At 38.6% G+C, this 14,742-nt stretch overlaps 3 protein-coding genes across 4 annotated transcripts; 1 reads left to right on the top strand and 2 right to left on the bottom strand.

Annotated features, from left to right (window-relative positions):
- Positions 1-1,044: 1,044 nt before the first annotated feature.
- Positions 1,045-5,535, bottom strand: LOC119985784 (BAG family molecular chaperone regulator 7-like). Its single transcript, XM_038830166.1, has 3 exons — positions 4,625-5,535; positions 2,576-2,866; positions 1,045-1,487 (listed from the first exon to the last, which is right to left on the bottom strand). The coding sequence occupies exons 1-3, from the start codon at positions 5,324-5,326 to the stop codon at positions 1,257-1,259; spliced, it is 1,224 nt and encodes a 407-aa protein (XP_038686094.1). The 5' UTR covers positions 5,327-5,535; the 3' UTR covers positions 1,045-1,256.
- A 3,271-nt stretch (positions 5,536-8,806) lies between these two features.
- Positions 8,807-9,382, top strand: LOC119985779. The gene has a single exon (XM_038830159.1). The coding sequence runs from the start codon at positions 8,991-8,993 to the stop codon at positions 9,141-9,143; it is 153 nt and encodes a 50-aa protein (XP_038686087.1). The 5' UTR covers positions 8,807-8,990; the 3' UTR covers positions 9,144-9,382.
- Positions 9,383-10,988: 1,606 nt separating this feature from the next.
- Positions 10,989-14,291, bottom strand: LOC119985778 (putative glycerol-3-phosphate transporter 1). Of its 2 annotated transcripts, none has more exons than XM_038830157.1 (3): positions 14,153-14,291; positions 12,197-13,247; positions 10,989-11,823 (listed from the first exon to the last, which is right to left on the bottom strand). In XM_038830157.1, exons 2-3 carry the CDS (start codon positions 13,173-13,175, stop codon positions 11,258-11,260), a joined length of 1,545 nt encoding a protein of 514 aa, XP_038686085.1. In that variant the 5' UTR covers positions 13,176-13,247; positions 14,153-14,291; the 3' UTR covers positions 10,989-11,257. The 2 variants fall into 2 exon arrangements, with proteins under 2 accessions (XP_038686085.1, XP_038686086.1); XM_038830158.1 differs by having other exon boundaries at positions 12,197-13,185; positions 14,153-14,264.
- Between the last annotated feature and the right edge of the window lie 451 nt (positions 14,292-14,742).

The raw sequence follows: 14,742 nt of genomic DNA, 5'->3' as shown, positions 1-14,742 counted from the left end.
TGGTTAAAGGTTCAATCCTTGTGTGCAGCATTTGTGTGAATTATGTGTGTATGTGTGGGTTGCTTGTGTGTGTGAGTTGGAGAGATACATGTGTGTGCTTAGGGATGGCAACGGGACGGGGCGGATCATGGTCACCCCGCACCTCCAGGTGGTGCCCCTCGAGTGTCTTTAGTGTTTAGGGCCTTTAATGTTTAGGGGTTCAGGATCTTTAGGGTTTTGAGGTTTTGGGTTCAGGGGTTTAGGGTCTTTAGAGATTTGGGGTTTAGGGCCTTTAAGGTTTTGGAGATTAGGATTTGGGAGTATGGGGTCATATTTAACTTAAGATTTAGGGTTTTATATTTTTATCAAGATCGATTCAATTGACTTAGCAATAGAGACTAGAGAGTCATATTTAACTTAGGGTTTAGAGTAAGCTTTTATCAGCATTTATTCAATATAATTAAGAATATGATAATATTATGTTTAAAGACTTAAGGTTTAGGTGTTAGTCTGATTTTAATAATAATATCAAATTAAAATATGTTTAGACAAATAAATATTTTTCCCTATTATGTTATATATATGTAAATATCTATAGCGAGGCAGGGGATCGGGGCAGGAGGCATACCCGCCCCCGCCACGCAGTGGGTTGAGATTTTTTGCCCCGTTCTTGTCCCGCACAAGCCTCGGGTCGGGTCGAATCGAGGCGGGTCAATGACAAATTGTCATCCCTATGTGTGCTTCTCTTGCCAAATTTAAAAAAGAAAAAAGAAGAACTTTCCTAATCTTAACTATGCACAGCTTGATTGGGCCCAGTCAAGCCCATTGCCATGTCAATCCCCCGCAGTTCCTATCATTAAATGGACTGAGACGAACCTAGAATCCCTCACGTGAACTCTCATAACCACGAATTGATGTTCAATTGACATAAGAAAGAAACCTGTGGCACAGCTGAAACACAAGGACAAGGCTTGAACGTCAAAATACCTTATGGCCCCAAAGAAAGAAGAAATAAGCAAAGATAAGAGTTCGACTTTGGCAGTTTTACTCGAGAAGGGTATTCCAGACTGGAAAAGAAACAGTCAAGCTCCATTAAAAAGCATTGCAGAGATAAGTCTAAAGCACAACAGCATCTCAAAACATATAGGTAGTGGGAAAAGTTCAAACATGCATAACACAACTCTTATCAGATATAGGGAAAAGATCGTCTCTCCTCTTCTGAACATGTTAACAAGCAGCAAGAACACTAGAAAATGGCTGACTTATTACAGTAGCCTTCACATGCATGCCTCAAAGGTGTCGCCACTCCTCTCTTCATTGTCAAGCATTCGGACAACCTGCGCCACACCTTCTGCAATTTCCTTCCTGATGACACCATCAGGCATATCAAATGTTCTCCTTCTCATTGAAAGTGATTTACCAGTGGGCTGCGGGTCCACCACATCAAGTATCGCTTCAAGCTCATCTATCATTGATCTCTTTGCAGCTCGCACCATCAAACCAGTACCCTGTCATTGACAAATTGTTATGAAGCAAATAATAGAAACCATACAGGTTAGGTTCAGGAACTGTAACTATACCCAGGAGCATTTTGCTATCGACCTAACAATAGTCTAATGATGATGATGTGGCAAGATATGGATCAGGATTTAATTAACACAACTATATATATCGGTTAAAAAAAGACTACAGACTAGTCCATAACGAAGGAATTTTTTTTTCTCTCTCTCTTCATGTGGCAGATAAAGCAAATAACTACTTAAACCTACTTACCTAGACACGGAATACTCCAGAGTCTAGACAAGCTACCAGCTACAAGTATATAGTTAGTTCCGCGCAAACATCATGCTAACTTAGCAGTTAACAGAGTTATTGAGCACTTTCCAAATAAAAAGGAGATATAGAGGCAGGGAAGTACATGAGATAAAAGAAAATGCATTCATCAATGTTGATGCAAAGCAAGAGGAACCTGTCTTACTAATTTAATCAAATAGTCAACAGTTCTTTGGCAAAGGAATTCAAAGCTTTTTATGCTTTCTCCAATTATAAGACATTAGAGGTCATTGCTCTTGCCACTGCTTGCCTGATGTGGGTGAGAAGAAAACCATTGGTCTTCAGTGAGGAGACTTCTTTTTACAATTCCATCAATCCATCCATCCACTCTCAGTTTAACACTCTACAATTCAAAATGTTACTCTAAAAGAAGTTGAAATATCAACTGCATGGATGCCATTATATGGTAATTCTTCCTTTGCTCTTGGCTTGTAAACAATCTCAATGACTATTGAATAATTTCCTCCTTCAATCAAAAACCACTTAGAAAATCTACGTCTGGCTAAGTTCATTTTATCATGCTTTCTACACAACGGTTCAAGCTTCTTTGACTGCATATTGTTTCATAAACTACATGGATCAAAGAATCAGAGCAGATGCCACGAATGTATTAAGAAATGCATTAATTCCTGAACCGACCCTAGTGCCAGATCAAAGACATAAAGCATAGACATAGAGCAAAGTAGCCAACTAAGATATAAGGAAAATTAGGGAAATAAATTATCTCCTTAGACTGATATAATATAGTGGGAAATTTTATTACCTCAATGGCATTGACAGTAAGAAGAAGCACAATGATTTTCTCAGAGAACCTCTGTCGCTCTGCTGCGTCACCAGCTATGCGCTTGCGGTAGGAGAAGTTGTTGAACAATGCCCTGATCTCCTTCAGCTTGGCCTTGGCAACTGCCAGGTCTCTAAGTGCCCGAAGAGCCTGTGATCTACGAATCAGGTAAGTTCTAAAAGATATCTGGATGATCAAAGCTGCATCTTGAAGAGACAATTCCTTCTGCTTGCCCTTTCCACTTCTAGCAGCACCAGCTCTTTTGGCAAATGCCTTCCCTCACATAGAAACACAAAACAACTGTCCACATAAAGAGATTATTCAAGTAAAAGAATACAAAACCATTTGTGTGCATGTCTGCCAAGAATATTTCCTAAGACTTAGGAAATGCGGATTTTTGCAAAACCTAGTACTCACAAGCTAATTGGTTGCATTCCAAACTCAGAGAGTCCAACTAGACAATTGAAGAAAAGGTGGTTGACTTCAATAATGCTTATAGTGTTTCGATGGGGAGTCAAGAGAGTATATAATTAACATTCCAGTCAATTAAGTTTTCAACACTCTTATCCCCTTTTGGGTTGACAGCTGGGCTGAACCTCTGGATCGCACCTTTGGATTGGTCTTTTAGTTTTCGTTGCGCTGTTATTTTCCTCGGTTATATATAGATAAAGCACTCTATACCCCTTTGTCTTGAATTTTTTTTTGCCCATATTGGAGCAGAAATAAAAAAGCATATGACCTCTCTGGGATTAGCAGAGAGTATAGCTCTAAATAGTAATGAATGGTGAAAATAATCCACAAAGTAGATTCAAACTAATTTCTCTTTTGGATTCATGTAGCCACCACCTAACTGCTTGAAAAAAGGCTTTGATCACTAAGCTTAAAGCTAAAAGTACTAACTACTAATTACTAATTAGCATTGAATGATAACCACACCTTACTTTTCAAAATAAAGTGCAACATAGAAGAATTCTATGCTACCAATTGCAATGGGAAAAAGTTCACCACTACCACTATGTCTTAAAATAATTTGATGCACAAAGATTTTGTGATTGACTATCAAAATAATGTAACAAATATAATGATATGAGTCTGAGAAGCTGGAAATCACATGCACAAAGAAACCCGGGCAAACATTTTGACATGAAATGCTCATAGGATTTGTTGTTTAAATTTAAAAATGAATCTTATGATTTGCTACTCCTAATTTGGATCTCCACGCAAGAAACATACATGCATGCTTTCATGATAGTTCCTCGCATGGTTTCACCAATGCAACAAACTGAAGAATTAGGACAAGGAATCCCAGATTCTTGATACAAGGTTCTCCCATCTAACATCACATGGTGAGCTACAGCACACTTCATAGTTCATTCATACAAGTTAGACTCTATACGCATCCATATTTGATCCAGCACGGAACAAATACTGTTACCCGTAGAGCATCATTGCATCAATAAAAATTTCAAGCAAATAACGATTAAAACAACTTGTGTGCATACATCATTGACCAATTTAAATTGGCTGATGTATCAAAGGATATCAAACATCCAACAAAATTAAGGTAGACTTGTCTGGTTATATGCCTTATAAAATAAAGTGAAAAAAAAGGTAAGACTTCCCTCTCATGGTGTCAAAAATAAAATTGACAAAAGGGTAATGTGATATCGAAGTTAAAAGATTTGATAGGCACACATTAAGTTCTTAATATTGTCAGTAACTTATTCCCAATTTTAGCAGAGCAGTATTTCATAAAAATACCCTTCCTACATTGCAATCCTATGTTTACTTTGATGGAACTTAAAAATTAAACATATCAACACAGATAAGCAAGCAAAGCACAAGGAAAACATATTTAAAAAAACTACTACAAACAAACAACGACGTCGTTTATATAGATCATTATCCATTAACGTCTGGATTTCCTTACATCATGCATACTCCCACCCACAAATTACTTATATAAGTAAACTACATTACGCAAAGGATGGACCTGAATAATAAGCGGTAAGAAATGTAATTTCAGGTTACCTGTCTTAAAACGATAGCCCCATGATCTGAGGGCTCTTCAATCTCCACCAGACGCGTGGCACACTTTCCCTTCTTCTCGTCTTTCTTACAACTCTTCTTCTTCTTCTTCTTCTCCTTCTCCTCCTCATCTGATCCGCTACTCTCACCTGCATCGCCACTTGATGCTTTGAACGTGTAAGACCGCAATCCATTCTCTCCTTTTCCCTTAATCTGAGCCGTCCACTTATAGTTCTTCTCGATCCCAGCCTTCTTCTCTTCTTTCTTCTTCTTATCCTCTTTGATCTCCGCAGTCAACTTGTACTTCCTATCTAATGGACCCTTGACGTCCGCCGTCCATGTGTATTTCCTGTCGCCGGAACTAACCTTCGCGTTTAACAGCCGGTCAAATTTGGACTCGAGCTCGGAGACTCGGTCACACAGAGTCAGCAAGCTCTGCTCGGCCCCCACTCGCTGATGGATCCTCTTGTAGGAGTAAAACGATGGCGTTCTTTCGACTTGGATCAGATCAGTATAGGTGTCAAAGAGCTCGAATGGGCTAGGGGTGGGGTTTAGGAGATCGATAGCAAAGTTAAAGTCAGGCTCTGGCTCTTCAATTACAAATGAGGGGAAGGTTAGGGTTTTGGGGGTAAAAATGGAGGTTTCTCTGACGGAGAAGGAGGGATAGTAGGGGTCGATGATCTCGATTCTCCTGAATCGGCTCATGGTTGGTTGAGTCGTTGAATGCTAGAGCAATGAGTCAGATCGAGCGGATTGTACGGGTTAGGGTTTACCAGGGAACGAATACATGGACGATGACTGTATAAAAGGCAGGCTTTGAAGGAGAAGAGGACAAATCTTTGAAGAGAACGAGGATGGTAAACCAAAATGGTGCAAAGGGGTCAAATCGGGACTTCCTTGTGCCAAAGTAGCCGTGGATTATGGCTTCGGATCGGTTTCAACTAGGGTAGCAAAATTCTGTCGGATTTAGATAACTGAAGAATTTGTCTTCATCTAAATTAAATCAAATTTAAATATAAATTATATTTTCGAAATTCGGATTTAAATATAAAAAAATTTATTTTGTTTAAAGTCAAGTTCGATCTAAAAACAAAAATATTGTTTAATATATTTACTTGAACAGATTATTGTCTAATTTATTCGTCCATATTTTAATCAATTTGGACTTTGTCAATTAAATATTCAATCCAAATTAAAGTCCAAACATATAACTATTTTATAAATATATACTGTTATCCCATTCGAAATCGACATGAAATCGATTTCTTTTGGCACTGCTTGTTTCGAACTTATATCAGGTGGCTGGATTAATATGGATCGCCGCGTATGGAAGAGTAAATGGACAGGAATGTCCACATCAATGGCGGAATATTACATCGACAAGAGAATCTGCGTGTGCGATTACAACTCAGTGCAATGCATGTGGCTTCTGAAAACCGACCCCACGTGATTTAAGGGCCATCTAAAAAGGTGTGTATAAGAGCATCCACATCAGATTACCTAAACATAAGTCTGTCTGTAAAATTTAGAGATTTTATCAAAATAGAGCTATGCATCAGATTACCTAGAGGTTCCCTATTTTACAGAATATGAACAGTAGTTCCCTACATCTAGAGAACCACTATTCACTTCCCTAAACATAAAATAATATTTTTTACTACTTTATTTTCTCCTCTCTCTTCTCTCCTCATTTTTTCCCTCCTCTCTCTCCTCACTCCTTTTCTTTCTCTCTCTTCTTTCTCTCTCATCTCTTTCTCTCTCCTCTCCTCACATTTTGACTCCTTTCTCTCTACTCACTTTTTCTCTCTCTCTTCTTTCTCTCTCCTCACTCTCTCCTCTCTCTCTCCTCACTCCTTTCTTTCTCTCTCATCTTTCTCTCCTCACTTTTTCTCTCTCTTCTTTCTCTCTCCTCAATTTTTTTTCTAATTTTTAATAACATTAATTTATTATTTTAATTAATATATGGTTTTAAATGTAATTAATTTATTATTTTAAATAGAAGTAGTTTATATGAATAGAATAAATAAAGGAAAGAGAAATAAATATTATTTTAATGCAATAGAGAATATGATAGGTAATCTGATGCAGTGTTGATTGGATAGGGAATCTGTAAAATAGGGGAAAGTGACATTTTGTATGTATTTTAGGGAATCTGTTAAGAGAAACTGATGCAGATGCTCTAATTTGGGCTGGGCTTAAAATATGGGTGGTATCTGGAAATGGGCTGGGCTTAAAGTACAAATTTCAGAATTGGGCTTCTGAATGATGTTGGGCTCTGAAATCTAGTCCGATAAAGAAAGTCGCTGGTTCTCCATTGTTTCCATTTTGAAGTTTTCAATAAAAAAAAGAAAAAAAAAGTTTCTCAATTGCCATTCCTGAACCGCTGCAATTGATATTTAACTGAAACCCTCAAGACGTGAACAGTTACATCCCATGATTCATCAAAGAAGTTCCAATCAGAAGCCCTAACAATGGCTAAGAGACATCCATCAATTCTTCAGAAGAAACTACAAAGACTTGAATCCAAACTCAACGAAGCCCTTTCTCTTCCACCAGACTCTCCGCACCACGACCGCTACTCACGAGACATCGAACAACGATTCGCCTTCCTGAAAACTCTCTTATCGGCGGAACTCGCTTCGCAACCAGCAAACTCTCACCACTTGCAGCACATTGAACGCACGCTGAATGAACTCGAAGCCGCGTATCATGATTGGAACAATTTCAAAACGTCGACGCTTGACCACATCGACACGGCTTCCACGTGTTCGTGCACGGAGTCCTGCTTCAACGATGATGAGGGAGATGGTCAGGTTGATGTGGGTTCGGAGGGTTTTGATGATGGTGAGAAGATTGTTGAAGGACAGAGCGAAGAAAGAGCAGTGGGTGTGGAGATTGTGAAGGAAGAGGAGGAGATCAGGGTTTGGACGTGGAAGTCGTATTGTAGGAATATGGTTAGTGGTATGGTGATTGGTATGGTGTTGATGGGTGGTGTGATGGTCAGGTTTTCAGGTTGTTTTAATAATTCAGTGGAATATAATTCCTTTGTTGCTCCTACTTAATTAGTAATTCTTAGGTTGTGAGTAATGCCTTCGAAAGTGTTGGTTTTTGTAACATTTGGATTTTGGAGTACTGATGCAGACTAACAACCCATTTAGATCTATATTGAATATTCAAAGGAAAAACTAATTGTATGATATCGTTCTCTACTATAAACAAAGGGTAATTTTTTTCCCTAGTTTGAGTGAGAGTAGTAGTTATGTTAATGCATTGAGATTCTAGAGTCACTTTTCAGATTTCATGGTAATGTTGAAGTGTATCACCCATTCACCCTGATGATCTAGGGTTCAAATCTTCCTCCCCGTCTGCAAGAGTCCATTATATTTTTTAGGGATCCTCTCAAATATGAGATAATGTGATTTTTGGTCATTCAAAGAAATTTGAATGTTCAAACTATACAATTTGAGAATTCAAAATTGAACATTATTCCAATTTGTGCACCTGAATAAATTTTCAATTATTCAGGCAATCAAATTGTTGACGTAGCATAAAAAAACAATATAAGAAATTTGTCCGTTTGAACGTGTGAACATTTGATGAAATTAACAACTCTTTCAGTGAACAAAAATTGCGTTACACCCGTCAAATATGGCTTCATTGGGATTTGTGACTTCAAATATGTGCTACCACATTGGAACATGATTTACCATTGGGCTATCATAGATTTAGGCCTCTTTTAGGCATCAAACATCTTCACAATCATTCATTCCTTCCTGATAACATGATAAATTTGTAAATCTTGGGAGAGCCCACATTAATGGATTAATAACACGAAGAGATCATAAGGTCATCTTACTTAGAAGGTATGATGTGAGTAACAAAAAAAATAGAAGTGGAAAAAAAATTTTGGATTCAACTCTCATGTCAAGTAAATTTATTTGAAGCCACGTGAATACCCATAAACTATGATGGTTGAAAATTTCTTCATATCGGTCCGACTATTTGAGTTATAGTAAACAATTATAATCACACTTACAAAATTTAAAGAATACCAAATTTTGAATTTTCGTTCTCCATTTTGTTACCTTTGTCTAGAAAAACAACAATACCTAAACAATTAAACAAATAAAATAATAGAAAAAAGCATGATCCGTTCACCCATGTAGTTTAACCAGAATACCCGGGTACTTGACTCAGCCGTGTGACCCGCCACAGAGCGCCAGTCAACTCGCGTTTCAGATTTTTCTAGAGCCCAGAAGCTCCATCCATAAATCCCTAGCAGGCAACCAGAATATCTGGATCTAAGGCTCTTACCTGTATAGGGCACAACCCTATTTCACAAATTAAGCAGCATCAGCGACTACCAGTGATGGGAATCATAAGAAGCAGTTTTCCTTTCATTGTGGGGACTGTGTGTGGGATTTACGTCGCTCAAAACTACAACGTTCCCAACATCGAGAAACTCGCATACACCGTCGTTGGTAAAGCCAAAGAATACGAAGAGAAGTATCGCAAACGCTAACACGAGAGGCGATGGCGATTACCTCTCAAGGGTGCCGTATACGAGTACCAGGTTGTCCTTCAATTTCTTTTCCCCTTTTTCGATCTTATACTATTGTGGTTTTTGGGCAAGAAAAGGAACAAGTGGAATTTGATGATAAAGAAAGATCAGTTCGCATTCTTTCCTGGTGTTTAATGGAATCCGAATTCAATTTTGAAATCTGATATCGAAATCGAATCTTCAGTTGCTTTCTTTGATAATCACTTTTGCGTATATTTTGTGGATGTTTGTATGTGCAATTCTGTGGTCGATACCGTGCAGTTGAATTAGCAGTAGAAGTGGTGCATGATCATGATCAATCTCAGCTATACCTGAAAGTGTTTTACAATTCACCGACTTTTAATTGTGAGGATCATTGTTTGCAAGTTTTATTAACCCTAAAATGATAAAACACAAACTCGCTCAAAGTACCATTGGTAGAAGAGTTGCTGGGTACGGACGGATAGTTTTTTTTTGAGGAAAAAGGAATTCATTAAGAGAAACCAAGAGTACATTCATGGACATATAGAGAGTTTATAGACTCCAGAATGTCCAAGAAAATACATTGAGAATTTGGGGGGAGGGGGGGGGGGGGGGGGGGGGTGGGGGGGGGGGAAGACGATCGAGAGAAGCAAGAGCATCGGTGATAGCATTTTGGGTCCGGTGAACGTGCCCAATTTTGTGTCTCACTGAGCTCAGCATTGCACGGGTGTCCTCTAGGACAAAGCCTTGGGGAGTAAGAGGAAAAGACTCTCTGTAAAGCATTCACTAAAGATGGAAGAGAAAAAGATTTAAAACCATTAGCCAGTTTGACCCCAAAGTGGAATGCAAGAGCTTCAATCATGGAAGGGCCACCTGCCGCAGGGACACATTTGTAAGCAGAGAGCTGAACACAGCCTCAGAAATCTCGAATAATGATGCCAATTCCTGCACAGTCTCACCAAGCTTCCAAGACCCGTATGGCGGATAGTTTATCTTTAGGGTTTAGGGTCTAGGGTCAATTCATGGTTTAATTCAGTAATCGAAAAGGCACAAAAATAATTGTAGCAGGAACAGATATACCATTGTTGGGCTGCAGGAAAGTGTGAGTTTAGGAACAAGATTGTGAATCCTAGGACAGGGGATCTGAGTTTAGACTCCCTGGACATCCCACAGTCTTGCTTTCATACCATTCATCCATCTTTGAAACAGGAACATCCTGCAGTCTTACTTCCATGCCACTCATCCATCTTTGAAACAGGAAATCTAAATTTCAAAATACTTGAAAAAAGAAAGTTTAGCTGTGAACAGAACATGTAGTGGTATATCATCTGTAAAGCAAGGTTCATGTGATCTTTATCTGTATAACTGAATTCATGTCTGCAATTGGTTTATGAGTTTTCATTGGTGAATCTCTCAGGGGATAAACCATATGGACTCGGGAGGTCGTGAATTCAATTTTCACTGGGAGCAATACCTTTGTGGCCACACTTTGAGTTTTGACTCAATTTATCCTGTCGTCGTCATATAAGAAACTTATGTACTTCTGTGCGTGCAAGCATGACGATCTTAGTTTAGGCCCATGTCGGATGTCTAAAGGGTAAACTTATAGGTGTGGTTTTCGATTATCAAAAATAGTTTATGAGTTAGTTATGTCATCCCCAAGGTAGTAAAATGCAAGTAAAGTTGAAGGGTCAAACAAGTACCTTATGATGCTAATGTTATTCTTCTCTTAAAAAGGATAAATGAACGAGCCTTCCTTTCCCATATGAAATTTCACTCCTAGGCCATCATCCATTCACTATGAAGCATTGTCCATATGAGTTGTCATGTATAAAAAGGAGCAAATGACGTCAAACTCAAATCAAAATTCAGATAAGCCATCCTTCTGGATGACGCTGTAACATGAATTGATATATAAAATACGGATAATGTACAAACAATACAGACAACAACATGCCTCCCTTCCTCCTCTAGTGATTTTCACTCCATGTGCTTAAAATTATGGAGAACCTCAGAAACACTGCCGCTTGCATTACCAGCGGATTAATTATGAGCTAAGGTCATATACAAACTGGAATCACACAACCACCATAAATTAACATTCCTCTAAGTAATCACGCATCGAGGGCTGCGGTAGGAGACCGTAATGTTGGTGCTCCTTGAGCCCGTGATTCAGAAATCTTTGCACCCACTTCAGCCACAACGAGTTTGGTAAGAAGCAGACCTGCAACTAGCGCTGCTGCCATTAGCATCGTGAAAACAGAACTCCAGCTCGTAGCAGAGATGTAACCTGTTAATAATGGTCCGATTGCAGCACCAATAGAGCCTGTTCCATCTATAATTGCTGTCACGGTTGCTAATGCTCGCGAGTTCCCCTTTAATGAACTGTGTGTTCCCAGGTCAGCTGAGACAGCTGTTGTTATGAGGGCATAAGGTCCATTTACAAACATGCCGCAAATGAACATAAAAACCATGTTTAGAGCCAAGGAAATGTGCCCATAGCAGCGATAGAAAAACAGACTGGGGATGGCACAGTACATGAAGCTTGCTGCTGTTATGGCCCTAGCATCTAGTCTATCAGAAATGTGACCAGCTAGAATTCCCCCAAGTACTCCTCCAACATCAAATACCGTTGACAGGTTCCCAGCAGCCTCATTCGATAAATACTTGCCATCAATGGCTGCAAGAACAAAGATTACAGGTAAGGATGCATTGCATAAAACATTACCATCTAAAGTAAGACAATTTTGATTGCACCGGATAAAGTTCCCTTGAAATAAGAATCAAAACATGCTATGACAGTTAATAGAAGCCGCAATAGAATGCAATTTTATTACAAGGTAAGAAATGGATGGACTGAAACAGAGTTAATAATCTAGAAGATAATTATACAACAATGCACTAAAAAACTTGAGATGGCATAATTAATATCTGATTGGAAATTGTACTCGAAGGTTAAGTTGTAGAATCAAGAGTTACTTAAAATCCAATTAGGAACGTATCGCAGATTTATCCTGGCTACAAACATTGTGTAGAAGTTGAAGCCAAATTACCTGTGTGGCTAATGTAGAAAGGTAGCCAATAAAGGAATGTGTATGCGACCAATTTGGAGAAGAAAAGGCAAAATGCAAAAGTAGCAACACCGGGGATTCTCCAGGCTTCTATGAACCCAACAGCATTCTCCTTAGCCTCTGAATCTGACCTCAACAGGGGCTTGGTTACTTCCTCTCCATATTTCCTGGGGGAGTGTAAATCATCATCATCATCGCCATCTGCTCCAACAGATTCTGGACTAATAGGCAGTAAAAGGAATACTACCAAGCCAACAAATGCCATAATAAGACCCGGCACAACAAAGGACCAACCCCATCCATAGTATAACATGGCAGAAGCAATCAAAGAACCAGAAATGTTCCCGACTGAAGTGTGAGCATTCCATATACCCATTATAAGGCCTCTTTTGCTCTTCCCAAACCAGTTCCCAACCACTGCAACAACTGAAGGCCATCCAGTTGATTGGAAAAGACCAGCAAGCATTTGCATTGCCAAATAGTAGTAAAAATTGTGGACGCCCGCCCAATATCCAACACCAAATAGTGAGGTGAACAGACCAGTTCCCAGCATTCCTACAGTTAAAAAGTATCTTAAATTCATTCTATCCCCTAGATGCCCTGAAAAGAACATTCCAATGGCATATACAGAAAGAAATGCCACATCAATTTCACCGAGCAATGCAGTGCCATCTGATCCATTAAATGGAGCCCAACCATCACCAAGGACCCACGAAAATTTTTTCCTCCATGGGATGACTTTCAGGCCAACATCTGGTGACTGGGGATCAAGAGCGCTCTTGACAATGCTTGTGGTCTTTCGTGAGGCATGGTAGCTAGCGTATGAAAGAAACGTCACAATCAAGACAATGGTTTGATGTGTTTTGCGGGAAAGTTTTGACTTCTTCGAGTATTCTAAGATCCGGATTCCACAGGGTTTATCATGGTTTATCTCAGGGGGAGGCTCCGACAGTGAAGCCATCTATCGATATCTACTCCAACACGGAGAAAGAAGTGGATTAGCTACTTCCCCAATCAGACCACAAAATGCAAGCTGGAAAACAGATAAACAACAATTTCATGTTAGATTTCAATCAATCAAGCAAATTCAAAACAAACCAAACAGAATTCAGGAATTTGTAGGTGGACTTTAGAGTGCTAAAACATAAAATTGCGCCAATTAAGCAAGTTACTTCAAACATGTTTAATTACCAGACAATATCATTCCGTGTTTACCGATTTGGACTGCAAAGAGCAGCATTCAATCAAAACTTTTAATTTCCCATAGATTGAGACACTAAGGTGTTTATCTTTGTCATCTGGTAACAGATCATTTCACCAAGAAGCGCCACTTCTCTTAATTCATCCTAATAACCACTCCTGATATCCCTTCAACTTATCGAAATTTCAAGTCAGCTAGCATCAAATTGATCGAACTAGGCACTTGGATACAACTGAATTATAACGGTAAAAGATATATATTTACTTTTAACAGGAAATCCTCAACCATACTTTCATCAAACATGCAGCGGTAAAACAAAGAAACCAACTAGATTATCTGGAATCAGTCCCAGAGTGTCCATATATCACAACAACCAAAAGTAAGCTAAAAAAATTCATTAGTTTCAGAAGGAACTCAATGATTTGACCTGAATGGAGTAAAAACAAAAAACCAGAAATCCAAGCAAAAACACTAGAGTAGCATCAAATTAACTTCCGAGCAAAGCAACAAAATCAGCAATTTCTTCACCAATATTTGACCTCTCATCAAATAGTATTACCCAAAATTTTCTTCTCCGCTCTATATCCTCGCCAAAATTAACATTCATACCATTAATGATCAACATTAATTGAAAAAAACAATGAAAATCAGTTGCAACCAAATCGAAATGGAAAAGGAAGAACAATAGCATATAAATTAAGATATTGAGAACTCGGTACATATATGGAGAACTATACCTGTTAGCTTCGCCGAGCTCAGTCGGTCGCTTCTCTCTTTACAAAACTTCAACTCTCTCTCTCTGTCTAGGTCTCTTCCTTGTGAGATTCGGTGGCTTAACGAACAAAAAAGCTTGGGATTCTTAAGCTGAATCGGAATAATTATTTAATTCTGTGCAATACCAGTTCTACCCTTGATACGCTTTTTGGTTAAATCAACGGGTGGGCCGCATGAGATGACGTAAATGCCCTCTGTTATTTAATAAACATTCGTGAAAATGTCTACTCGGAACTCAGGAGTCCGGTCCACAGAGGTGACTCGATTGATAATTGATTAGACTATGTATATTTGTGTTTAATGTTTGATTCCAATAAAAAACATATTTTTGAGTGATATTTTTTAAAAAAAATTTGAGATAACCATTAGTTTATTATATTCATTGTATCAAATAAATGAAAATAGTATTTCCCAACCAAAATTCAAACTTCTAACAAATAAAATGAAAATATGCTTAATAGGCCTCAATAAAAGGTCTCTATTAAGCTACCGTGTGTGTGAATTGTGATATCATAATAAATACATTGTTTCTTCAATAATGGACCAAAATATT

The sequence above is a fragment of the Tripterygium wilfordii genome, chromosome 19 (genome assembly GCF_013401445.1).
Source record: "Tripterygium wilfordii isolate XIE 37 chromosome 19, ASM1340144v1, whole genome shotgun sequence".
NCBI classification, from domain to species: Eukaryota; Viridiplantae; Streptophyta; class Magnoliopsida; order Celastrales; family Celastraceae; genus Tripterygium; species Tripterygium wilfordii.
Note: the sequence above shows the minus strand (reverse complement) of the source record. Positions and strands in the feature narration are given on the sequence as shown.